Source organism: Peromyscus maniculatus, chromosome 4 (assembly GCF_049852395.1).
Source record: "Peromyscus maniculatus bairdii isolate BWxNUB_F1_BW_parent chromosome 4, HU_Pman_BW_mat_3.1, whole genome shotgun sequence".
Classification (NCBI taxonomy): domain Eukaryota; kingdom Metazoa; phylum Chordata; class Mammalia; order Rodentia; family Cricetidae; genus Peromyscus; species Peromyscus maniculatus.
The window spans coordinates 90,567,934-90,595,489 of NC_134855.1; the positions used below are offsets into that span (position 1 = coordinate 90,567,934).

General features: G+C 40.6%; 1 protein-coding gene across 1 annotated transcript in view; it reads right to left on the reverse strand.

Annotated features, from left to right (window-relative positions):
- Nucleotides 1-27,556, reverse strand: part of Ryr3 (ryanodine receptor 3) — a 535,270-nt gene that overhangs the window by 246,865 nt on the left and 260,849 nt on the right. Inside the window, exons 13-19 of the mRNA XM_076570297.1 lie at nucleotides 20,518-20,686; nucleotides 18,690-18,825; nucleotides 18,150-18,245; nucleotides 16,630-16,748; nucleotides 11,046-11,179; nucleotides 9,446-9,684; nucleotides 1,589-1,781 (exon numbers count right to left, since the gene is read on the reverse strand). Coding sequence (XP_076426412.1) covers nucleotides 1,589-1,781; nucleotides 9,446-9,684; nucleotides 11,046-11,179; nucleotides 16,630-16,748; nucleotides 18,150-18,245; nucleotides 18,690-18,825; nucleotides 20,518-20,686 — 1,086 coding nt within the window. The remainder of the gene's footprint in view (nucleotides 1-1,588; nucleotides 1,782-9,445; nucleotides 9,685-11,045; nucleotides 11,180-16,629; nucleotides 16,749-18,149; nucleotides 18,246-18,689; nucleotides 18,826-20,517; nucleotides 20,687-27,556) is intronic.

Sequence of the window (27,556 nt, forward strand, 5' to 3'; positions counted from 1 at the left end):
GTACTCATGTGTGTGTGCATGTATGTGGAGGCTAGAGAACAACCACAGATGCTGTTCCTTAGGCGCCATTTGCCTCTTGTTGAGACAAGGTCTCTTAATGGCTTTGAATTTGCCAAGTATACTGGGATGCCTGGTCCAGCGATCCTCAGGGATCTGCTTATCTCCCCGTCTCAGCACCAATATCACAGTGCATGCAATCCCTTAGCTTAGTTTTATATGTGTCCTTGGGAGTGAATACAAGTTTTTTTGTGCATAACTGAACTACCTTCTCGGCTCTACAATTATTTAAATGATATCACAGGCCCAGATATTTTATCTGGAATCTCTAGAGATATAATTGGGGATTTGGAATGCATAAACATTCAAAAAAGAAAGAGATTCTGTGTAGCATGCACACATCTCAAACAGAACCACTAGCCAGAGGAGAAACAGTATCCAGTATTCAGACATACTAATATCTCTGCAGTTAAACATACACACATTCATAGGAATTATGCTGTCAAAGATTGAAAACCAGTTGAATTTCTATTGATGACAGCTTTGCTACAACCTGAGTTCAGGTTAGATTTGATGCAAAATGTGTCCTGAACAAGGTTGTGGTTTTCAAAGAAATGTAGATTTTGTAATTATTGATAAGAAGCTCCTAATAGTTCATGCATTTTTTTCTAAAAATCAATTTGGCCACATCATTATAAATTTTGAATCTTAAGATATAATACATTTCCTCTTTCTTCTGAGAGGAAGAAAACGGCAATGCAGAACAAGAGTTACACACAGGTATGTCTGTAACAACGCTATTTGTAACAATAGAAGTAGAATTGGCATGAAAACATAACACTAAAGTAATGGCTATATTATGAGGCAGTGAAATAAAGAGAGATTATGTGACCATAAAAATAATTTTGAGGGTAGCTAATGAGTCAGGAAAAGGCTCATTACTTATTTCTGAGTGAAAAATTATACTTCACATTTGCAGTGACTGCAATTTAGAAAGTATACCCTCATTTGTAGCAAAAAGATGAATAAAACAAAATATTAACAGTGATTATAGCTAAGCACTGGAATAGAAGATGAGCCAAGCGGTGGTGGCACACACCCATAATCCCAGCACTCGGGAGGCAGAGGGAGGTGGATCTCTATGAGTTCGAGGCCAGCCTGGGCTACACTATGAGTTCCAGAACAGTTAGGGCTACACAGAGAAACCCTGTCTAGAAAAACAAAACAAAACAAACAAAAAAGAAGGAAAGAAAGAAAAAGAAAGCGACTTTTATTGTGCATTTGTAATTATTTCTTTCAAGGTTTTCATAATGAGCATGTATTATTCTTGTAACTACTGATTTGTTCCTTGGATTTCTCATACAGTTAGGAGTCTGTAGGACAGCCCCTGCAGGAGGAACCTATGCAGCAAGTAGGTGAAGGGAATGAGTTGGGTTGCCTCTTGCCCTTTTGTCATTACTTTCTTGTGAGCAATTTGGCTTTTGAGACGAAACCGTAAAAGAAATTGTTGGTTCCTCAGCTCACAAGGGTGACAGGGAAGTTTTAAGGTGGGGTCATAGCTATTTTCCAGGAAACTGCAGCCATCACTTACTTGACACCAGCTGAAAAGCTCATCACAGGGAAGAAGAGTCCATCTGTGTTGAAATTCTCAAACATCCCCTGCACAGGTTGCCCATTGATTCGGAAAGAAATGCTGGGTACTCCAAGGTCAAGGCAGCAGCTCACCACATCATCTGACTTCAGCAGATGCTGGTTGATGGAGGCCACAGCTCTGGGTATCCGGCCTGGTGTGCAAAGAACAGGAATAAAACTGTGGAACCCTGGAGGCAAGCATCAGGTAGGCAGACATACTTAGAGGTTACTACTGGAGATGGGGAAATGTGACAAGTATTCAATTTAAGAAGGGTTCAGAATATGCTACTGCAGTGGAAATGCAATTCCTTACTGAGTGAGATAAGAGAGAGGAAATTATTTTGTAAGCTGGTGAGTGGATAGACACCATGCTTGACACGAACCAAGTCTCAGAGGAAGTCCTAAAACTACTAAGAATAAAAATGGTGAGGAGTGAGTCTACTAGGCATGTGCTCAGATTACCCTGGGGCTGCAAGGAAGGGACAGATGGCTTCTACTGAGTAGAGGTCCTTGGAGGTAGGGGTGTAGATGTTTAGTTACAGGTAAGAGAAGGCCTTGCTCACTTCTGCTTTCTCAGAAAGATATGGGCACTGTGTGGGAAGCCAGCAGAGAAGACTGCATCCCCACTAGCCAGGGAACCACACAACAAGGTCTGCCTGCTTTAAATAGCTTTCTTACTTCAGACAAGGAGGCAAACACATTGTCATTTAAATCTGCATTAGTGCTTACAAAATGTTTTCCTGTATCTTCCCCATAAAATGATTGAACACTTCTGACCCCAAGTAGTGAGAAAATACCTTGTTTTTCTGTGTTATTATCATCATGATCCTACCCATCCTCCTCTCCTGTTTATGTTTCTCCTGGGAACAAAGGAGCAGACAGGCAGAAGCTGGAAACTAATATGGGGTTTCAGGAACAAGATAAAGACATCTTGTTTCTTAATTGTACAATTAATATGTGTTCATTATAAACATTAACCATTATATAGAAAAGTAAGTAAAAGGAAAATGTAACTCCAGAATGCAGTGGGTGACTTTGGCATGCTTGGCCTTAAACAGGACATCCGTATCAAGGCTCTGCAAGACTCAGGGAACATCACCCAGAGGATCATAAAGGATATGGGAGGCCAAGGTCGGAGAGGAGCGCTATGAAACAGAGTCCTCTGGACATAACAAGGTTGATCGCTAATGAGCTTATGGTGATGTGGATGCCTACACATGACTTATATGGGATTGGACCCATCAACATTTCATCATGCGTGGGGGGAGGGCTGATGAAGTCCCACCTTGCACTGAGGGATTATGGGAATTTAAGGAGTGGGGATATAATTTTCTTCAAAGGTCTAGACAATGACAGGTCGCCAATGTTTCAATAAATAACCCCCAACACATGCTTATGCGAACAAGCCTAATTAAACTCAATGGCAAAAAAAAAAAAAATCATCCAGGTAGGAAGGGACTTATTAGGAAGAAGAAAGTTTTCAGCAAAAGAGAAAGGGGTATCAGATAGATATGAGAGCGGGTAATGGGGGCATGAAAATGACCAAAATTCTATATAAACATCTATGAAATTGTCAAAGAATCTAAAAAAAAAGCTTTCATTAAAACAGACTAATTCTCATGTGCACACACACATTATACAGAGTGTATCCAACTCAGGATGAGTAAGCCTGCTTGGACTTTTTTTGATAAATCATATTATAACTTATGGCATAATAGTAGATATATTAAAAGCTAGATTTTAATTGCTTAAGAATGCATCGTAAAAGGTAACCTAAAATAAATCTACTCTTGGTGGATATGTGCTATTTAAAAATTTTGTATATACATATTTGGTAATATTTCTAATCCCAATTTAGAAGCATTCAATGTTTTTGATGGCTACTGCTATTTTAGTAATAGATTAAAAACTAAATGGTTGATTTAAAAAAACAGCGAAATTATTGTATTTTTAATTTAAAAATAAATACATCTTCTAACTAATTTAGGTGATTGAAAAAAACCATGTCTAAACCCCCTTCCCACTATCACAAACAACAAGGAAGTTCTCCCTGTGCCAACCGCTATCTCTAGGGCTGGAAATCAAAGGCAGAAGGCCCATTTTGTGCTCTTAAGAAGTTCACAGTCAAGCCGGGCGGTGGTGGCGCACGCCTTTAATCCCAGCACTTGGGAGGCAGAGCCAGGCGGATCTCTGTGAGTTCGAGGCCAGCCTGGGCTACCAAGCGAGCTCCAGGAAAGGCGCAAAGCTACACAGAGAAACCCTGTCTCGAAAAACCAAAAAAAAAAAAAAAAAAAAAAAAAAAAGAAGTTCACAGTCTCCAGGTGGGGAGTGGATATTCAAATAAAAATTACAACAATAGGATAAATATTGGAATGAAGGCCCATGTGTTGTGGGATGGTCTGTATGTCAAATGTGTTGCTCTGATTGGTCAATAAATAAAACACTGATTGGCCAGTGGCCAGGCAGGAAGTATAGGTGGGAATAACAAAGAGGAGAATGGAGAGAACAGGAAGGCAGAGGGAGACACTGCCAGCCATTGCCATGACAAGTAGCCTGTGAAGATGCTGGTAAGCCATGAGCCACATGGCAAGGTATAGATTTATAGAAATGGATTAATTTAAGATATAAGAACAGTTAGCAAGAAGCCTGAGCTATTAGGCCAAACAGTTTAAATAATATAAGCATCTGTGTGTTTATTTTAGAAGTGGGTTGTTGGACTGCTGGGGCTTGGCGGGACCGGAGAGAAAACTCTCCAGCTACACCCATGTCTGCCAGAGGTGGAGGAAGATGCTAAGTCTGTCTGTCTGTCTGTCTGTCTGCCTGCCAACATGGGAGACACAGAGACTTGGAGAGCAAACAGGATGCTAGATAAATGGGAAATAAAGAGTTGAAGCTGAGGTGTGAGGCCTGATGAGAGGGAGACGGGATGTGGGGTGGGGGTAGTGAAGCCAGACAGAACTCGGAGCTTGGTTATCTACACTGCAGAACCAGTCAGCAGTGGTGATCTCCAATTCATGTGGGGAGGCCTTGGACTCTGATTTTATAATTTCAACACTTTACTGACTCTAGATAACTGCGGTAGGAAACCTACAGTCAAAATTATTTAAACATGAAACAAAACTGAGCAGTGTGGAGTGTAGATGGTATTGACATCTTGCCAGTTTTTCCAGTTGAAAATGACTGACTCCCTTTAATTCGCTGTGGAGTGTAGACATTCCCAGTCCAACAATCTGTTCTCTTTTTCACTCAAGTCTATTTTGAAAGGAATTTATGATATGAAAATGCAGAAAAACATGCTCTGTTTGTCCCACTCTTGAGTTCTGATTTTCCCATTGAAATAGTTGTTACCAATAAAATGTTTCCTTTTACATTATTTTAGCTTCCAGAAAATATCCTTGATGAACAATTCCCAACATATCTGTGACTTTTGGGAACCAGCAAACATCTGAAATATGATTTTGGACAGTTAACTGTAAAAGCATCCAGAACCTTGATAGATAAACATACAATTCACTGGGATCGTCAACTTCCTAAACCTCTTATAACAATGAAACTTGAAATGTTGAGCTGTGATTCTGCTGTCTACTTTTCCCTGTCTTTCAAGTCCTCCATGTGAGTTCTATGTGGCACTGAGAGATAAGAAGCCACCCCTCTTAATGGTTGATATACCCAGTGTCCATTGAAGAAAATGCCCTTCCCTAGCAACTATCACTTTCAAAATGTAGTCTAGCTATGTTTTATTCCTGAGTTCAAATGAGCCTTTTCCCTCAGCATTCTTTTTTTGTTTGTTTGTTTATTTATTTGTTTTCGAGACAGGGTTTTTCTGTGTAGTTTTGTTGCCTGTTCTGGGTCTCGCTTTGTAAATCAGGTTGGCCTTGAACTCCCAGAGATCTGCTGGCTCTGCCTCCTGAGTGCTGGGATTAAAAGCATGTGCCACCACTGCCCGGCTCCGTCAGCATTCTTAATGGCTTAATTTCTAGGCATGTGCCACTCAGCCCAACTTTATATCTTATTCTAATTAATTAAAGAAACAGTCTCTACAAAGTAAGCAATTTGCCAAGTGCCCCTCTCCCAATCAACAATTGGGTGCCTGGCAAAGCCATGCTATTCCCTCCCCCCCCCTTGACCTTTCTCACTGATAAAATGTTAGTATAGCAATTCTTCCAAACTACTACATTGATTGTTCCTTAATAAATATGTACAGATTGGTTCGAGTCAGTGGTTTAATTTATTGACACAGATAACTATAAAGTTAATCGACCTAGAAACTTAAATCTCAAGAAAAAGAAGAAAATTTGTCACGACCAGTTTCCAGTATCTCTCCCTAATCATCTCCCATCCTCTCCTATATAAGCTGAGTGTTATTTCCATGCCATTTATTCATAAGGTAATTACCCTTTCCTCAGATGCCCCAAATTCCCTGCAGTCCTGGTGGGCGTCATTAACAGACACCTTATTTCTTTAGCTGAAGCACAAGGTGATATATTTACCTGGAATGCCTCCTACAAGATAGATGTTCCTGTGCAGAGCTTGAGAAGCCAGTATGTAGCCTGGACTTAAGGAAGCTTTGGGTTTCAGTGAGTGAGAATGAAAAGTGTGGTGGTAGTGTGTTCCCTGAAATATTGTGACCCTAATAAACTTATCTGGGGTCAGAGACAGAACAGCCACAATATTAAACATAGAAGATAGGCAGTGGTAGCACACGCCTTTAATCCCAGCACTTGGGAGGCAGAGCTAGGCAGAAATCCATGTGTTCAAGGATACAGCCTAGCATGGTGACTCATGCCTTTAATCCCAGAAAGCAATCCTTTAATCCCAGGGAGTGATGGTAGAAGGCAGAAAGATATATAAGGCGTGAGGACCAGGAACTAGAAGCATTTGGCTGGTTAATCATTTAGCTAGTTAAGCATTTGGCTGGTTAAGCTTTCAGGCTTCTAGCAGCAGTTCACCTGAGAGCCATTGGGATGAGGACACAGAAGCTCCCAGTCTGAGGAAACAAGACCAGCGGAGAAGTTGGCCAGGTGAGGTTAGCTGTGGATTATTCTGCTTCTCTGACCTTCCAGCATTTCACCCCAATAACTGGCTTCAGGTTTGATCTTATTAATAAGAACTTTTCAAGATTCATGCTACAGAAAAGTGTAAATCTCATAGACACTGTCTTCTCTACATCTTTCCTGATGGTAGAGAACAAGGGATCGAGACCCTTGAACACATCTGTACAGCATTACATCAAGAAGCTCGTGCAATGCTTAAACTTACAATAACAGTTTGTAAAGCTATCTTCTCACTTCTTCAACAAAACAGAGCCACTGCTAGAGATGGCAAGTGTGGCCCTGGATCAACTAGTTTGCTTGCCCTCATAGGACACACAAAATGGGACAAAGGATGAGCTGGACAGGAGCAACTATGGAACGATGCACAATTATGATGTCCAAGGTCCTGAAATGCACAAGTGTGGCTCTTTTTGATATACAGTGGTTAGTTTCTTTGCCTCTGGACTCACTGAAGCATTCATTCCCAAGTGTCTATAAATAGACACAAGAGTCTCCTAAGTGCCTAAGTTTACTGCTACAGTAGGGAGAAGGATGAAGTGAAGTTTTTCCTTTGAGAATGACTCATTTGTCTTTGAGACAAGAGTCCAGTGTGCTTCATCCATTGGGTAGCTATGATTCGTGTTTTCTTAGTCTCTTGGCAGAGTCCTCTGCATGTATGTATGATCTGGTTTCCATTGAGCACAGAGACTTGGGGTGATGAGATGGTGGCTATGAGTAGCCAGTGTGGAAATGGCTCCACAAGTGAAGCTCATTCAGTCTCTCACAGACTTCATCCTGCCATCTCAGCCATCTCAGGAGTTGCTGATGTGTGTGAGCATCCTTCAGTTTCCATTCACAGTCATCAGTCACTTCCCATTCACAGAAATAGTGTAAATCGTGTGGTGATAACCTAAGCTAAAGGCTCCTACTGTGCACCCTCAGACTCAGTGATTCCACAGTGGGCCTTGGAGAATCAGGAAAGGGAGAAACATCTTCTGTGAAGAAACTAGGGAAAGTGAGTTGGGGGCTAGAGCGAAAGACAAATTTCCTTCTGCTTACTTCTCCCTCCTGCCATTTTTTCAATATTTTTGGAGCACACAGAACATGAGTAGACTTTTGTATCCTCTCCACCCCTCCCAATGATCCAGGATACATAAAAAATGTACAAATGAGTATATTTGCAATAGTCTTAAAAGCTTTAAACTGCATGTAAAACAGCAGAAAAATAACGAGAAACTTCAACTTAACAACTTAAAAAAAATTAAGATTACTCCAAGAATCATGCCATCAGAATCTCAGATAACATTGATTATTAGTTAGGGTATTGTCTAACATAGTGATTCTCAAAATGTGGGCCATGACCCCTCTGGGAAGGGGTCAGATGACCTTTTCACAGGGGTTGCCTAAGACCATTGAAAACAGATACATTATGATTATAACAGCAAAGTTACAGTTATGACGTAACAATGAAAACAATTTTATGGTTGGGTGTCTTGAGGAACTGTATCAAAGGGTCATAGCATTAGGGAGGTTGAGAACCACTGGTTGAAGGGAAGGAGGAGAATGTGATGGGTATGCAGTTCTCTGTTACACAAGAACATTCAGTATGCAGCTTCATCTTGCTAAGAAACATTTCTCTCATATTGAAATTAAGGAAGACTGTGCATCATGGCTCCTCTGTAAGAAGTATTCCACACTGTGCTTCTGTGAGGCATTTTTATCAGGCACACATTATCTCCAACTGCAGTTCTTAAAGAAATACAGACAATGCATGCTTTGGATAATAAGTAGGAGAGGTGTGGTATTTGTTTTGGGTGAAAAACATAGCCTTACATTTTTCACCCAGGTAGAAACAATACATCCCTTCACACTCATGGGCCATGCATATATATGGGAAAAACAACAGTATTTATCTTTTAAAAAAAATCTTGAATTCTTTTTGAGATTAACGCTAATCCACAGATGCTAACAACCATAACATGAGGCAGCAAGCAGTGTTGACATCATGGCCTTGATGACACAATCAGATCAGGAGACTTCCCAGGATGACTGAATACATTTCTTAGAGTCTTAGTGCATCAGTCTCTGTATCTGTAGCATAAGCTCCGTATTTGCTACTTACTTACTGCCCACTAAATAAATCTGAGTATTGTCTATGTGCTTATTCATAAAACCCTAACAACTCTATTTGCAATAAAGACTGACAGATATAGACACTAAGTGTATTAGATACTTTTCTTACTGCTGTGATCAAATATCTACAAGACAGAAAGGAAGGACTTAAGTTTGTTTATAGCTATCTTAGCAGGGGAAGCATGGTGGTGGGTAGATCTGTGCAAATGGGAATGAATGGCCAATGCTTGCTAATATACCAGTGAACCAGAAACTGGAGAGAGGACAGAGGTTGGGCTTGACTCTAAACCTCAAGGTATGACCCCAATGACCTACTTTCTCCATCTAGGTGCTACCTCCTAACAGTACCACAATTTCTCAAAAAAGTGCCACCAGCTGTTGACCAAGCATTCAAACATATGAGCCTGTGAGGAGCATTTTACAGTTAAATTGTAACAGTGAGCTTAAGTTAAGTGATCTGTATTGGGTGACATAGTGAGAAACTCTCAGACTAAAGCTATAAATGAAGCTTGTTTAAACCTGTTGCTCTTCCCACCAATAAATCTCATGGGATTTAAGCAGTTCTATCATTGTAACTCAAAGTGAACACTATGAGGCTCAGTTATTTGCAACAATAGAGTGGTGAATGGAAGCCTTCACAAGGTACTCACCTGACCAAAGATGAAGTCCGTCAAAGCCATAGGAGTATAGGTCATCACCAACACCATTGCCTCCCCACCCTTCTCCACCTCCAGGGTATGGGGCATAACCTGAGGAGGCCCAGCCCACTCGCAGGTGTGTGGGCTCTGCTGTGAGGAAGGGGTCCACCTGGTCGATAATTAACTCAAAGTACCACTTCTTGTACTGTGGCGAGCCTTCAGCAACTCCCAGGAAAATGTTCGGCCGGATACTGAAATTAAACATGGGACAGGCTGCTTCTGCAGAGAGCAAACAACTAAGAGAACAAATTGAACCAGAACCAAGAGAAGGCATTGGCACAGTTAAACCTAAGTCAGAACACTTTAATCATTTCATTTTGTTACTGTACAGTCATCAGCAATTGGCCAAGCTCTTAGTGGGCGTGCTGGTGACAGCAGTAACTTCTTATAAAATATAAAGGTGGCCTTTTAAGTATTCAATTCAAGGCAACACATCTATGGAATGCCAACCATGTGCAACAATGCTGTAAATGGTATAAGGGTTGTATGACCACCAACCTTTGTATCTTTCTGTAAGAAGGTGAAATCATTTACATGACCTCCATCCTCTGGTACACAGGTTTAAGTACAATCCCTAAGTGTAATTAATACTTAAAGGCAGTAGGAAGTCACTATTATCCAGTCTTGTTGAGGTTGAAAAAAAGTGTGGGACAGACAACTTAAAGAGTATGGGACAGACAACTTAAGAGTGTGGGACAGACAATTTAGACTTCTGGATGTTTGGGTTATACTTGAAAAGAGACTTTTCCTGGGCTTGGGGATGTTCTATTGGAGACAGACACATATAACTCAGGTTGTATTAAGATGTCTGTTAAGATGGAAGATCTGACGCCGGGCGGTGGTGGCGCACGCCTTTAATCCCAGCACTCGGGAGGCAGAGGCAGGCGGATCTCTGTGAGTTCGAGGCCAGCCTGGGCTACCAAGTGAGTTCCAGGAAAGGCGCAAAAGCTACACAGAGAAACCCTGTCTCAAAAAAAAAAAAAAAAAAAAAAGATGGAAGATCTGGGTGGTGGCGAGGTCTGTGTGTTGCTTTGTACATTGGGAGGAAGTTTTTTCCCTTACTACTGTGAACCTAGTGGAAAATGTAAGAAGAACGTAAGGCCTGCCTGGTTCAGTGAGCTTACTTGAGTTACATGTGGCCACATGTAGGGACCAGGTGGGTTGGAGGTTTGGTTGGGTCTGTCTTCACCCTCACAGGGTAAATGCCCATGTGTCCTTGAATGTAAGCAACTATAGTAACAATGTAGGACATACATTATATTAAAATGTTTTTAGAAAAATGGTAAATAAAAACATAAACATATCACAAAGGAATATTAAAGGTATATTCATTTTTAAAATAAAACCTCAGTCATTAGAATGTATTTATCTTCCATTCTTAGCTACTTTAAGGATAATTTTGCAAAACTCCCCTAAAGGAGCTAGAGGACATTGTCCTAGTCATACAAAGTGTACCTATGCTTGGTATGGTCTTTCTTGCTTGAGCTTCCACAAAGTCCTCTTTCCTACCTAGAGACACACTTGGCATCTGGAACGACAGTAGTGACCCTACCTGGTAACATCATTAATTAGCCGTGTCTGCAGGAGCAGGTTCCTCCGGGGTAGTAGGTTGTCACAGATCAGATTCTGGTTGGCTCTTACTGCGACCCCATTGCAGAGACAGAGGGAACACAGGACATCGAGAACCTGTCAGAGGATACACCCACCCCTAAACTTCAGCTCCAGGAGGAGGGGTACAGTGTGCAGAACTTGATCATCACTACTCACAAAAGTAGGAGGCTGCCTGTAGGGTGAGCAAAGGGTGTATGGAGAACTAGCATAGAGCTGTGAGAGTCTTGCTCAGCAGGAGTGACTGATGCTCCAGAGGCAGCTGCTGCTTGGAAAAATGAGGTCTGGTGTCCTTCTAGACCCATTGCTTTAGTCTTAAGCTCCATCTCTCCAGACTTTGTATGCCACCTGTGGTCAAATTCTACTACAGTGAGGCCCTAAACTATGGAGATATGCTGTCCAGCCAGGGTCAGGACTAGGGTGCCATCAGATTCTCAAGGCACCAAATCCAGTCACTACTCACTTGCCCAGTCATTAAATCAAATGCTGTCCACAGGTCTTGCAACCCAGCTTCACACTCTTACCCAGCCCACATGCACTGAGGATTAATAAGGTGCTCAGACAGCTAGGAACGACAAGCCTTCAGAGCCCATTTGCTTAGGAACTGGAATGCAGCAGGCTTGCAACCCTCAGGCAGTGGTGCAGACTCCGGTTCTCGGGTAGCTTGCTGTGATATCATCAGAGTACATTAAGACAGTCATAAATTCCTAAAAACCAGTGATCGGAGTGTTTCACTGACTCTCCTCCTCCCACCTGGAAGGATAGCAAATCTGCACGAGCCTAGGTAATTCATAAATCGGAGAGACTTGTCACCTAGCCACGGTGGCTGTTTCCAGCTGCCTGGTAAGTGGAAATGGTCCTCTACCTCTGCTCCTCCTCCAAGCTGTTATCTCACTTGCTCTATCTCATTGTGGCCCGTCCCCTTATATTCAGATTTTGTGTTTGTACCACGGCAGAGCAAACGGTGCTGGGGCAGGTACTATTCTTCTCTCTGCCACAGGGAAGAGTGTGCAAATAGCAGTCAATAAATAACAGCCACACTGACAGGAAGGTGGGCAAATCCATTTCAGTCTTTTAAAGTGGCCACTGAAGACTGAGCACTTGGTGAGGTTGGATACCTTAAGATTGTTGATGGCATTTGTGCCCATAATTCTCACAAACCAATTTTCCACCTGACTCCCTGAATGTCAATTTCGTTCCAGACAAATACAGAGCACATTTATGGGACAAACAGAAAAAGAAGCCCCAAGGCAGCTTTACAGGGCACTCTTACCATTACCACTCTATGACAGATATTGACTGTGGAAACTCGAAATCCAGAGGGTGATTTCTCATTCTAAGCAAAGAGCCATGGATGGCCAGAAAATTAAGTACTTTCCATCTGGCCCATCATACACCTTCATCTGTTTTGCTTGGGAGTGATGGCTGTGGGAACCTTGCTGTCACAGCCCGACTAAAAGCTGAGCATGTATATATAATAGCAACAGCCAAGAGAAATAAAGATGACAAGAAGTATACAGCCTGACAGAGCAATGCTCACCTATAAACAGTCGACACCATAAAGATGACATTTCTTCATGTATAATGGGGGGAATAGGGACACACTTCCTTCCAAAGGTATTTAAATGGGATCTTTTCAATGAGAAGTGAGTGTAGATGGACTGTACCACAAGAGCTCACAGGCATCTTGCCTAGAGACCATCTGTGCTTGCTAATTTCTCAGCAGCCCTGGGAAACCTGCCTAGTGAGGTAGATTCTGCTGAGTATTCCCCAGACCCTACACCCTTCTCCTCCTGAGCTCACAAGGAGGTCTATCTTGCAGGGTATGTGGGGTCATGTAACTGAGTTCTACTCAAGAGAAACTGGGTGGATGCAATGACATCTCCCAAGCTCTCCCAAGTGTTCTCTCTTCTCCTTCCCTCTGCATACAGATCCTATGCAGGGTTTACAGCATGAGGGCCCCCATTCTCAGATTCATGGGCTAGCAGCTCTGACAGGACAGGGAGCTTGGTAGAAACAGAGGTGCACGGACTGCTTCACCAAGCCACAGGCCCTCCCTCTCATTCTAAATCAAAGTCTTCACATTATAAGAACTTCCAGCTATGTCCAGATTTGTAAGCCCATGGCAGCTAGATATGCCCTGAGAGAGCCTGCGTCTCTGAACAGACACAGAGTGGAGCTCTGCAACTGCTGGGCTCTGGACAGTGATGCAAGCAAAAGCCCTGTATGCCAAGCTACTGAATGTAGGCTTGTTTTAGGAGTTAGGCTTCCTTAATCAATGGCCCATTTATAGAGCTACTGTAATTTTCATCACTGATACCACATTTCTTCCAACAGGCATACATTGATCTTTGTGTCTCCTTCAGTCTGTGAGAAACACACACTTAGATGGGGATCTTACTTTAAAGAAATGTGTATATATCAAAAGTATATATTAACACAAACATTATTTGGATGTTTTATTGTCATTAGTCTTTATGTGTAAAAGCACATGTATTTTAAAATGTAAAATATACCTAGTTTGTGATTTTTTTTTTCATATCAAGTTATACATTTGAAAAAAGAGTGTTTCCAGCCCTCTGTGGGTGGAGGACAAATCAGATTTGTTCTTCCTGTGGATGAGAACTGAGTGGCTGGCTTCATTCTCTGCTGCTGTGGCTGCCATGAAACAACTGATTTTAGGAGCTTTGGAGCAATGGTGTAGGAGTTAATGATTTGTTTACTTACATTCTATCCTCCACAAATGCAGGATAAACTTTTAATTCTGATTCATTCTTTCCAGAGACCAATGAGATTACTATTTTACTATATACTTTTCTTACAAGTGACTCAAAATTATTGTGAAAAAAACATAATAAAAATGTTTATCTGTGACAAGTTTGAGTAGATTTGGGGCAAATCATTAGGGAAGCAAGTACATGAGTCCATAATCATTATTATTTTATTAATAAAAGCTAGCTCTATGGGAAAATACAGGATAAATGCTCTATTTTTTTTATCAACTATTCTTTTTGCCAAACAAATTAGTGCTAGTGACAACATTTCTTTTCATTGATTTTTCCTTTTGTTCTGTAAGAATGTCATGTTCAGGTGTGCAGCCTCCATCAACTTAGGGTGAGACAGGAGTGGATTTAGGTTCAGTTCGCTTACTAATTTTATTAAACTTTTGACAAGCATGTATGGATACCTCCATCACTAAGTATATGAGCTTGACCCTGTACTGATCACAATGATAGTCTCTATCATGAGGTAAGAGAAATATTCTGTGAAAATAACCATAGTGAAATGCAAGGTAGAACAGTTGTTATAACATATAAAAGTTGTGCTAAGAGAAGAGGTGAGGATATCAATTACAACTGGGATTTTGAAGTTACATGGAAGGAGCAGAATTTAAATTAAGTTTTCAAGAGTGGACAAAGGTACCGGGTGGTGGTGGCGCACGCCTTTAATCCCAGCACTCGGGAGGCAGAGGCAGGCAGATCTCTGTGAGTTCGAGGCCAGCCTGGGCTACAGAGTGAGTTCTAGGAAAGGAGCAAAGCTTCACAGAGAAACCCTGTCTTGAAAAACAAAAAACAAAAGGGTGGACAAAAGTTTCAGTGTTGCTTTTTACTTGACAAGAGAAGAATATTGATAGTTCCTGGAAAAGTTGGAAGGAAGGAGGCATGGATGGATACCCAAGAATAAAGTCACTGGGAGGTCAAAGGTGGGAGTGCATTAAAAAAAGAATGGAGTGGATCCTACAATCATAAGATTGTGTTCTTTCCTATAACTGGTGATAGCAAATGAAGTAAAGCTTCAGATGAGAAGTAATGCTTTCTATATAGTGACCAGCTAACAACTTAAATAGGATAGAGAGGAAGTGGATGTGAAACTATTGCTACACTTATATACAGTCTTGATTCTAAGCAAATGACTGGAGGTGCTATGGGACAAGAATGGATTCTCATCCTCCACTATCTACACAAAACTCTTTAAAGGCCACTTTCATGAATAATGGGGCCCTCAAGCTTCAGTGTTACATATTATGGCCTTGAATTGTAGGAGTTCCACTTTGAGGAGTTTTAGATTTAGGAAATGCTAAAAACAAAATTAATATCCTCCCAGGATATTTGAGCCATAAGGACAATGTTCACCACCTTCAGCTTGAGATATTGGCAAGCACTGTAAATGTTTGCTTCTAACATGTCACCAGTTAGCTGAGAGGCCCCCGGAAAACTGCTTAATACCAAAGACTCATTCTCTTAACTTTCCGCCTCTGCCAAGTGGAAATAATAACACCACCACTTCAGAGGGCATGGTGAAGAATAAAGAGGATGCATGTGAACATCTAAAGTGGCACCTGGCATTCCCTGAGTGCAAAAGAAATGGTATTTCTCACTGCTGTCATCACATCATCACCAACAGGTGACTGCTTGGGTTCCCTGAGACTCCAGACTTCTACATATTGTAAGTCACTGTCTTTTTGGAAAACTCAGTGAAGGAGAGAGACTTTGAAATGCTGAGGCCACAGAGAGCACAGAAGGCTGGATAGAAGAAGACTTCATTGGCATTTCCGAAGCAAAAGGGAAGTATAAGAGTACTCTGGCCTACACTCAGCAAGTTCTTGGCTAAACTACCCTTAAGACACAGGTGATACTTTGCATAGTCCTCTCACCACTTTGACTCACCAGGCCTCACTTTTCTCAGCTGTGCAATGGGTAGAATAATTGTCACGTTGTCATCAAATGTCATCTAGTCAATGTTTTTTTTATGTAGGAAGTTGTAAAGAAACTGGGCTACCTTTAAAGTGCTTTATGTGGAATCACTGTAGCAAGGTCCCAATGTAAGAAAACCAGGGAAATCCTCCTTTTTGTGGCTTCTCTGTCTGCAGCGCTAGATTGTGGCTCAAGACATACATTTCTTCTATGCTTATTAGTAATTCTTACTACATTTTGTGGACAGGGAGGAATATGTTGGAATGTACAGAAGCTAGATGCAGTCTCAAGCCTCATGCTTGCTTTTGATTTACCATGTCTGAGAAAGCAATTACAAACCCCACATATTTTTCTTCTTTGCCAAGCAATTTCACAGATGTTAAGGACCATAGCTTTTCTGCTTCCTCAGGCTGTTGCATATCATGTGGTCAGTGCTGCAGGGGCTCCTTTTCCTGGACTGAAGCACATCGCAAAATATAGTTCCCTTCCCACAAAATGATGGTAGGAGCGAGCTGGGAACTAAACTTCACCTTCTCAGTATAGCTCAGCTATACCCCACACATCCAATAAAATTATTGCTAAGCTTATAGATCCTTGAGTGAGAGCCAGTCTTATTCAACTGGCCCCACAGTGAGATGTGTGTTAAGATTCAGTGAGGCTGGCTGTCTTGGAATGAGTCTGTAGATTTTTCAGAATCCCAGTTTCCCAAAGCTTTTGTCAAAACCAGCAAGGTTTTGCACATCATGCTTTCAACAACACAGAATGGATATTAGTGTAAGGGAAAGAAAAGGCAGGAAAAATAAACCATCAGGAGTGGCCCCCTTCCTTACCCACCTTGTGATTCCGCCCATGCTTATCCAGCAGGGAGATGATGGACTTGATGTGGCCCTCTGCTATCAGGTTTAAGGCTTCTGGGCTTTCAATCAAGATGCAGTGCAAGACTTCCAAGATACCTGCATGGATGTCATGACAATCATTTGGCCATTCATCAAGCTGCAGAACAGGCCAAACTCAGAAACCCAAGAGTAAAAGGAGCATCCTAAGGGGCCAGAGTACCATAGTTTGTTGATTCTACTAAACCTTCCCAGCCAAAAGAGAGGGATAGTCATTTTTGGTAGATTCCAGGAGGCCCAAAGACATGTAGCCTATAATTTAGAGGTGAATTTAATTCAACACTAACTTAATCCTCCTTTTCCTAGACTGTAACATGCTCTTTGTCAAATAGAGGAAAGCAGCTGAAAAGTGGGATCCTTAAATTGACCGAACCAGACAGTACTTCATTTAAATACAGCTATGTAAGCGGTTGCCCAATTTACATACAGATTATAAAGATCATGCACACAACTTAAAACTATTCTGACTTTATCCTCAGAGTAAGTGTTTTTCTAAGAACAGAACTAAGAGGTTATTTTTGATGTCCTAATGTAGCTAATAAAGTATGAGCTTGAGAAACAGACTATTTGACTTCATTGGCACAGTGGATGGGTTTCTATGTGCAGTTTGAGACCTAAGGTAAACTAATATTACTGTATCATGGCACATACAAGGTTAACATCATGATGAGCATCCAAGAGAAGTAGCTGGCCAAGAGCTTCACTGGTTTTATTTTTAAAAATTCCTTAATTTGGTTTTACACAATCAAGGTGTACTTAATGTGCCCAGGAATATAATTTCACTAACAAAAGAATGTACCAGAGAGAAGAGAAGCTTAAAATGATGTGAGCAGGACAGAGGTCCTTGGGGGACCATTCCTTGGCTGGTTTCCTCAAGCACCTGCCACCTCTAGACTGTAAGAAAAGCATCAAAACACTGCAGCTTCGCATAGGGAGCACACATCCGCCGTGTGCGCTCATCTCAGAAGTGACCTGCTCAGCCTTGTGGGTGGTTACTTACTGATGATGACCATAATGTTCATTTCTCTGAGAGTCATCAGAAAGGGCCGTAGATGTGATATGAAAGACCATTGGGGGTGGGTGGATGAGGATTATTTATTCTTAAATTAAAGGTCATCCTTTAATTCTGCTAAGCTGACATGGAAAGGGGGATTCATTCTAAGTATCCAGAGAACAGTGGAGCAGGAGGGTGGGGGTGTGGGAAGCACCATGGAGTAAAGGCAAAGGCACAGAATGAAATGTTAGGTAAAAGAGAAGGATTAAAGAAATCCAAGTCAGAGTCCCTTAAATAAAGGCATGGCCTTGTCAGGAAGCATTGAGCATTCCTTCTCTTGTTGTTGTTGAATTGAGGACTATTGATCACCAGATGAAAATGAGTCAATTCTGTTTTCACTTCTACAAAAGGGACAAAAATTATTCTTCCGCAGTTAAATTTTTCTTGTTGTTGTTTTTAATTCTTACCTGAGGAAGATTCTAGTCTGTCCAATTTACTAATTAACCAGTCAAGGTTATTGGAGAATTGAGCACAATTGTTTCTGTTTCCACGAATGAGAGCAGCTGAAACCGAGGGAGAAAATATTGATCATGTAGGTTAAAGGGCATAATGAGGGGGTAAGAACTGGGAAAGCTCTTGAGTGATTCATAAGGTTCGCTCTGAAAAGGCCCCGAAAGGCCATCTTACCCAGTCTGGGCCTTTGAGACATCCACATTCCTACATTTAGGGGAATTAAAATCTATCACTCACTTCCTCTCTCACAGGCACTTTTGCTATGTAGACTGGCTACATACCTTGGCATACATACTTGACTACCACAGCTGACAATTTCTAGCTCTCATTTGGACAGTACAATAAGCTACCAGTTAACAATGAATCATCAGGTTAGAATAGAACATTTAACATATGGCCTCCAAGGACTTCTAAGTTTCAAGTCGATAACCCATACAATTTTGCACATATCCCCCGGGGGGGTGGGGGGGGAGAGGCACTGCATGTGTACTTACCTAGCAATTTGTACAGCAGGTTCAGGATTTCTTTCCAGGCCATGCCACTCTCTTCCCTTACGATCCCTGCAAAGTGTGCTACGCTATTGTAGATATTTAAGCGATCAATGCAATTCAACACCAGGGCCAACATTCCCTGAGGAGAGTTGAGGAAGAGATCAGCATTCTTGACAAAAAACAAAAACAAAAAAAAAGACAAAAAAGGCACTGTGGATCCCTTAGTTCATTTTTTTCCTGTCTATCACCTCCTAAAACTGATGGTACTTATATGGCAACAGATTTTCACGGTGCCAGCAGAGTTTTGTCTTCTTAAAAACAAAATACACTTTTTTTTTAGTGCCTCGTAGACCTAAATAACATCCATTTGTGTAGTGAGTCAGCAGTCTCTTGTGACAGGTTTGTCCCCATGTGCTGTGCTTAACTCAGTCCAAGGACACAGCAAGGAAGACCTTGTGAATGAAACCCACACAAACTTCCCTTCAGTTTGATGGAAGTGATTCCGTCCCAGGCAGAAACTGCTCTGGGGGTAGTACCGACTTCCCTCCTAAGCCTCGAATTCAAGAAATCTCATTCATATTATGGTTTCCGACTTGGTGTTTTTATGGGATTTTGATGCCTGTGAGTTTGTGTGTCTCTGCAGCTGTGTGTGTTTCTTGTACTTCTTTTTTAAGGGTGTGTGTGTGTGTGTTTCTCTTTATTTTGTCCTATTCTGTTTTTCTTTTTTTCTTTTTTAGTGGCTTTTTTGTTTTCTAATGAGATTGACAAAGAAAGGGTGTGGGTTTGGGTGGGGTGTGTGGGGAGGATCTGGGAGCAATTTGGGGAGGGGTAACTATGAATATATTGTATGAACAAAAAGATGTATTTTTAATAAAGGAGAAATTCACTCATTTGCACAAGAAAGCCATTTTCACTTTCCTTACCCCTAGGTGGGATTTAGAGACAACAAACCTAAAGAGCATTTTCAACTACCTTTCCAGCATTCTTACAAGATGATGGCACCCCACAAGAACATCTGTGCCTAGTTATTACTAATGTGTAGGCAGGGGGGATGGTGAATGTCCTTTCAATAGTCTAAAAGCACACTCAGAGGACTTCCAGTTCCTACTCTGCTAAGATCTGAAGACTGGACAGCAATTGTTGTACATCCCACATCAATAACTTGGGATGAATCTGCAGACACGGAGTGCTGGGGAGGTCCGCCACACAGTCTAGTAGCCCCAGATCATCACACCCTAGTTCAGAGAAGACCATGACTTATCTAAGGTCACCTGAAGGCAGGAATGGGGCCAGAATAGGTTGAGTCTCAAGACACCACATTGCTATTTAATGTTTCCTTCACAATCAGTCCCTACCCTAGTGACTCAGATGTCTACTGTCTAATAACAGATACATCATCATCTGTATCCTTCAAACGTGCTTCCCGGATACTTCTGTTGTGATGGAATATAAAAGCATTTGCATTTTTTTTCAAACTGGTTTCCTAGGTAATTCTGACATATCCGAAAAATTTTGGGTCACAACCAATGACATGCTATAACAAGCTGATTTATTGTTTGTGGATTCTGGACACAAATACGAAATGAAGCATCAACTCCTAAACAGTCTGAATGGGCCAGCCATCACTAATATACCACTGGTGGTTTCAGGGAATATCAATCCCCAGTAAATCCTCTTTTTTCCCCAGCTTCCGGGAAGCTTCTTATTCTTGAGTCTGCTCACAAATATGTGTATGCCTACAGACAGAGCTAAGCTGCAGCCATAGGCATATTTCATCTGAATGCAAAGTCAATCAATCAATCAATCGATCGATCAATCTCTCTTGACTTACCTCTTCCTTGAAAAGATTCTGTCTGTTTTTGAGAGAACGGAGTTTATTCTGCTTGTCTTCATGTTGCATCTCCTCCTCTGGCAGCTGGAAGTAGGCAATCAAGTCCTGTAGGGTCTGCAGGACCTCTTCTATTGGCAAGGTGACAGGGGCAGCTGTGCGATTGTTTCCACTAAAAAACATAAGATGACAGTGCTCAAGCATCAAGCACCAGCAGGGCACCGACTAAGGTCTATTGGGTCCTTATTCCTTCCAGCCCCATACTGGGGACAGTGACCTACTTGCTGGGGTAGCCATTGCCCCAACAACCATAAGATGACAAGATGAAGTGTACCCAGCAACACAGCAGTGGGAGACAATATTTATATCCATTTAAAGCTGTGTCATAAACAAGGGAACATGATTCCTTTTGGCAACTTACAATTTATCCTGTTGTATTGCTATGCTCAGCACTCAGCACCAAACAGGTCTTCACTGAGTGTCTAATGATGATTTCTGTGTAATCTAAAGAAGGAATGTCGACTGGGATTATTAGGATGTCAGTTTCTATCTGCAGCAGATGGTTCCCTTCCATTTACCCCTGTCTGTTACACTTTCTCTTTAAATAAACACACTTGAAAAAACAATAACAAAGGTATTAACACACAATACTGTTCTTTCAATCTGTGATACCTTCTTAGAATACATTAAACACAAGGCTGGAGGAGTTGGGGAGGTCTCTCCATCTACACCATCTTGTCTTCTCTCTCTCCCTCATGTTCTTCCTCTCTCCAAGTGTCTTCTGATGCATCTGTAGATGGTTATGTATTTGCATGTGTGCACACACCTGCTTTCTGTCATCTAAGTATTAATGTCATCTTTGCTCTCTGTTTTCAACTTTTGGATCCTTTTACCCCTGGATTCTCTCCCTTTGCCCATACCTCCCTTTCTAGGCTCTCAACATCATCATCCCTCTTAGCTTCAGTGTCTACTCCTCTTGGCTTTCGCTCCTTCTTAATCCCAAACTTAAAGGGCTACTGTCACAATCTTTGCTTTGTGCATATTTGTGAGAGTCTCTAGCACCTTGATCATTTGTCCTCCTGCACAGTTCTTAGCAACTGTACAGAGGGTGAAGAAAAAACACAATGGAATTTTAACTTCCTTTCTTTACAGCTCTCTCTTGCTCTGTTCCTATTCCATAATCTAGATTTGCCTTCTTAGAAGGCTCCTGCATACTGTTGCCTTCTCAGAGGAGACGTAAGACAAGAGTCTGTTTCCAAATTACTTTTCAGTCCCCAAGTGTTGCAAATTTGTCACCTCTGCACAGATTTGTCATTAGTTGTTCTTTATTCTAAAAGATCCTATGTTGATGGGAGAAACAAGAGCCATTGAGGGTAAAGAATCTAGAAGAGTGGAAGAAGGGAGCTCAGTAAACCCACTGTATACAAAAACTTGACAAAATTAAATAAAATTTAGGATTCTGAAAACTGGCCATATATATGTGTGTATATATATATATATATTATATGACTATCAAATTGGAAAGTGTAAAACAATCATTATAAAACTGTACTACTATGCTTCTAACAGATGGAGACATCACCATGGCAATGTTACCGTAAAGGAGGAGGGAGAGAGTAGAACAATATTGGAATAAGGTTGCTTTACTTAAGTTAGTGTGAATTTGAAAGAGGTTGTTTCAAGTTAAATACACATTGATATTATTAAGAAAAGGAAACTCACTAAAAACAAAAATAAAAAAATTTCCCAAAACTAAACAGTATTCTAGAAATATATATTTAACCCCAAAGAAGTTAGTAAAAGATGGAACAAAAGAGAGAAACAAAAACAGCAAAATGACAATTATAAATATAAACATCTAATTAATTAAACATAACTGCATTAAACACACTATTAAAAAGAACAATTGCCGGACTTGATTTGAAGAAAAAAAATCCAATAGATGCAATCTCCAAAGGACTGAGAGTCAAAGTCACCAATGAGGTGACAGCGTGGGAGTGAAGAAGTTTAACCTGTGCTATACTTTGCATGTGTGATACTGAGGGACTCTACAAAGTCAAGTGAAAAGGCATTTATAGAGAAGAGAAAATAATTTATAATTTCTAAAGAGTCAACTTCTCAAGACAATGTACATATCAGAAAAACAAACACTGGACAACAATGATCAGAACATATGAAGAAAAACATAGAGCTTCCAGTCAGAAGACAAAATCCTGTAGCAGTTAGAAATGTCAATACCTTATCCTCAGTCACTGCAAGTAATAAATCTTATTAATAAAAGACAAGAACACAAAGCAAAGAAAAAATATTCAACAAAAATCTAACACTCATTCAAGACAAAAACCATAGTGAATTTACAGAAACAGCTGGCTTGGTAAAGGACATTTTCAAAGAACCTGCAGAAAACACTGAGCTTAATGGGGAAAAACACCTCGACATTTTCCTCCTAATATTAGAAATAAAACAAGAATATTTGCTCACAGTGTCATCATTACACACTGTACTGGATGTTCTAACCAGTACAAGCAGGAGGGGTGGGGAGGAATAAAGAGCATTCCTACTAGAAAGGAAAAAAATACTCTCTTCATTCAATACCTGATCTTTTATGGAGAAAACTGTTAAATTCTACAGTAAAGCAAAGCCCCTAGAATTAAAAAAACAATTTCAAAGACATTTCTGGATACATTATTAATATTTTAATAATGATGTATCTATAAAAATAAACTGAACTGAAATTTAAAATACAAATTTCCCATACAATAGTAATAAAAAGACACAAACACATAGGAATGAGTTGCACCAAAGAACTCCAAGACTATACATAGACTGACAACCTCAATTTCTTCCATGTTTGTGCAACTACTAAATGTTACTAAAGCAGCAAGCCTTCCAAACCTAATCTACAGATTAAATGCAGTTTCTAAAACTATCCCAGCAGGGTTCTATAAAATTTATTTATAGAAATTGACAAAATCACCCTAGCATTCACACAAGAAAGCAGAATGGCATTAGATGTATTTCAAAAATTGAAGGACCCATGCTACATGATTTCAACAAGTTTGAATTAACCCAGGCAGTGTTTTAAAATATTAATAGGTATGTGGGTCAATGAAACAACTAAGAGATCAATAGTAAACTCTTGAGTTTGTGGTCATTTGACTTCTCTGTGTATGTGTATGCATGTTTTTCGGGGGCGGTGTGTGTGTGTGTATACGTGATTGCATGTGCAAGTGAATGTAGCAGCCAGAGGCCAGCCTTGGCTATTATACCTCAGGAACGGTCCACTTCATTTAAGAATTTAAGATAGTGTCTCTCACTGGGGCTTGCCAATTAGGTGGGTCTGCCTGGGGACTCTGAGCATCTCTACCTTCCCAGTGCTGATATTACAAGTTCACCTGTGGTTAGGCTCATGTGACTTTTAACAAAGGTGCCAAGGCCATTTAATGGGGAAAGGTAGCCTTTCAAGCAAATTGTATGGAGCAATCAGACATTCTTTACACCTCACTGTGTAGCCAAGGCTGGCCTTAAACTCCTGGTCTTCCTGGTTCAGCCTCCTGAATGTTGGGATTACAGGCATATCACTAGGGCCAGGTTTTTTCTCTCTCTTTTTCTTTCTTCTTTCTTATGTAGTGTATATGTATGTTCATGTGTGTGTTTGTGAGTGGGTGTGTGTGAGTCCACTTGAGTAGAAATGTGTGGAGTCAAGAGGCTGACATTTTTTTTCCCTCAATCACTTTTCACCTCATTTTCTAAGGCAGAGCCTTTTTATAGAACCTGAAGTTCACTGTTTAGGTTAGACTGGCTGCCCAGTGAGCCCTCAGGACCCTTCAGTCTCTGCACTCTCTCCCCACACTACAGTGCTAGGGTTACAGATGTTCACTGCCACATCCAGATTTTGTGTGGCTGCTGGGCATGTGAACTTAGGTCCTCATGCTCATACAGCAAGCACCGTATTCACTGAGCCACCTCCCCAGTCACTATTAAGAAAACGAGAGCCGGGCGGTGGTGGCGCACGCCTTTAATCCCAGCACTCGGGAGGCAGAGCCAGGCGGACCTCTGTGAGTTTGAGGCCAGCCTGGGCTACCAAGTGAGTCCCAGGAAAGGCGCAAAGCTACACAGAGAAACCCTGTCTCGAAAAAACAAAAACAAAAAAAACCAACAAAAAACAAAAACAAAAACAAAAAAAAAAAGAAAGAAAATGAGAAGGGCTAGAAAGATGGCTCAATGGTTAAGGGCACTGGCTGCTCTTCCAGAGTACCCAGGTTTGATTCTCAGCACTAACATAACAGCTCACAACTATCTGTAACTCCATTCCAAGGAGTTACAGTGTCTTCTTTTGGCATTCACAGGTACCAGGCATGTATGTGGTGCACAGATATACATGCAGGAAAAACATTTGGATCCATAAAATAAATTAAAAATTTAAAAAATTAAAAAGAAAATGAGAAGAAAAAACCAGATTAGGATATAATAAATCATAAATTTGGTAAATGACTTGTACTAGCAGGTTCACTGAACTTAGAAATCTCAATTAGAAGACAAATGACTTAATTTTTAAGAGGCAAACACATTTGATTACACTGCATTAAAGAAGATGTATGAATGGCCACAAAATACATGAAAAGATGTTTTGATACCATTATTCATTCTGGAAATGCAAATCCACACCATTCCACCTCACCTACATAATGGCTACAGTCAAAACATCAGATAACAGTAAATATAGGCAAGGATGTAGGGAAAATGGAACTCCATTCATTTATGAGGGGACTATATATGACATATGCCCCCTTGGGAAACAGTTCTTTTTAGTTTCCTCCAAGTTAAACATGTCCCACATCTCAATGTGTACCTGAAATTTAAGCACTATGGAGGCTGAGTTAGGAGGATCAGGAGATGAAGGTCATCCTGGGCAATACATAAAGACGCTATCTCCGGGTAATTAAAAAGGTCTGAAGATATAGCTCAGATGGTAGAGCTGTTGCCCGGTATGTGCAAGGCTCTGAGTTTAATACCAGCAGAGAGAGAGAGAGAGAGAGAGAGAGAGAGAGAGAGAGAGAGAGAGAGAGAGAGAGAGAGAGAGAGGCAGGCAACAACAACAACAACAACAAAAACAGTGGATATATTCAAATTTCACCTGATGGATGAAAGGCCAAACAAAATATGGTATATGCATTCAATAGAATGCTTATCATCTTTGAAAAGGATAGAAATTCTGATAAATGAATCAAACATTAAAATCATTTTGCTATGTGAAATAAACCATGCAAGAAGGGCTAAGATTATGTAATTTCACTTATATGAAGTACTTAGAAAAGTAAAATACATACATTGAAAGGAGAATGGGGATGACTATTAAATTGGCACAAGGATACAGTGTGCTATGGCAGTGAGTGGGGATGGCTACCCAACAGTAGAAATTCATGCAAAGCCACTGAGAGGAACACCTAGAAATGGCTAAAAGTGGGGACTGGGGAGATGACTCTGTGAGTAAAGTGCTTGGTCTACAAAAAAGAGGACTTGAATTTGGATTCCCAGGACCTATGCAAAAACCAGTCATCGTGAGTGCTGGCAAACACTGGGTGGTGGGAGCAGAGACAAGTCAGTCGAGCCAATTAGCAAGTTCCATGTTCAGTGAGAGATTCTGTCTCCAAAAGTAAGGAGGGGGGCAACAGAAGAAGACACTTGACATTGACTTCTGGGCTTCACAGGAGAATATGCAGAAGTGTCTATCTGCATACATATGACATATTACACACACACACACACACACACACACACACACACTTCTACACATCTAAAAACTCCTACATTAATATCTCTAGAAGCATTACTTATAAAATGATAAAAATGGAAATAATTCATGGTTCTACTGATGAATATATAATGTGTATTCATTTCTCTATAGGTAAGTCTATGTACACACATGTGTACTTAATACATATAAGAATGCAGATACTGTTCATCAGATTTAAAAAGACAATATGAATAAACCTCAAAAATGCAATACTGAGCGAAAAAGGCAGATTTAAAAGATAATATATCTTATTTAATCCACTTAATGTTTTAAATTGAGACAAAACAGGTCTGTGAGTGGCAACTGGACCAAACTTCAGTGGGCATTAGAGACTATAGGGAAATGGAAATACTCACTGAATTATATACTGATGAGAGCAAATTATACACACACACACACACACACACACACACACACTCTGCCTCAATAAGCTGTTTAAAAATAATTTTCTCATTGTCAGGCTTATAACCCTCATTAACCATGTAATAACAGTTTTATTGAAAAATTAATTCACATCTCATACAAGCACACATTTAAAGGATAGAATTCAGTGGCTTAATGATGTTTAGCATCTTCACAGTTATGCAAATCGTAAACCATTTCAGAACTTTTTCATTAGTTCTCTTCCCCACCCCTAACCATTCATCCTCTAGCTATCATTAACCATTTATCTCCTTCCTGGGTATATAGATTTGCCCATTCAGTTCCTATAATGAGACTACACAGTGGGTGGCTTTTTTCACTTAACATGCTTTTGTTCACCTAGGTGAACAAAAGGCAAAGGCAATGTACTATGTGATGATATGCATTGGTAGTTCCTATTCTATTTTATTGATATGACACATTTTATGTATCTGTTTGCAAACTGATGAACATTTGGGTTATTTCTGTATTGGAGCTATTATAAATAGCACTGCTTTGAGTACTTATGGATATTTTTGTTCATATGTTTTCATTTTTCTTATGCATATATCTAGGAGTTGAATTGATGGGTCCTGCAGTAACTCTTATATTTAACCTTACAAAGACACTTCTAGACTGCCATCCAAAGTGGCTCCTACATTTTACATTACCACCAGCAGTGAAGATTCTAGTTTCATCCTACATTTCCTATTTAACATGTTTTATCTTAGTGGGTATCGACAGATATTTTGCTGTGATCTGTGCTGTCATTTTCCTGATAGTTACCCAACATCTTTTAATGTGTTCATTGGTCATTTGCATATATTCTTTTTAAGACATTTC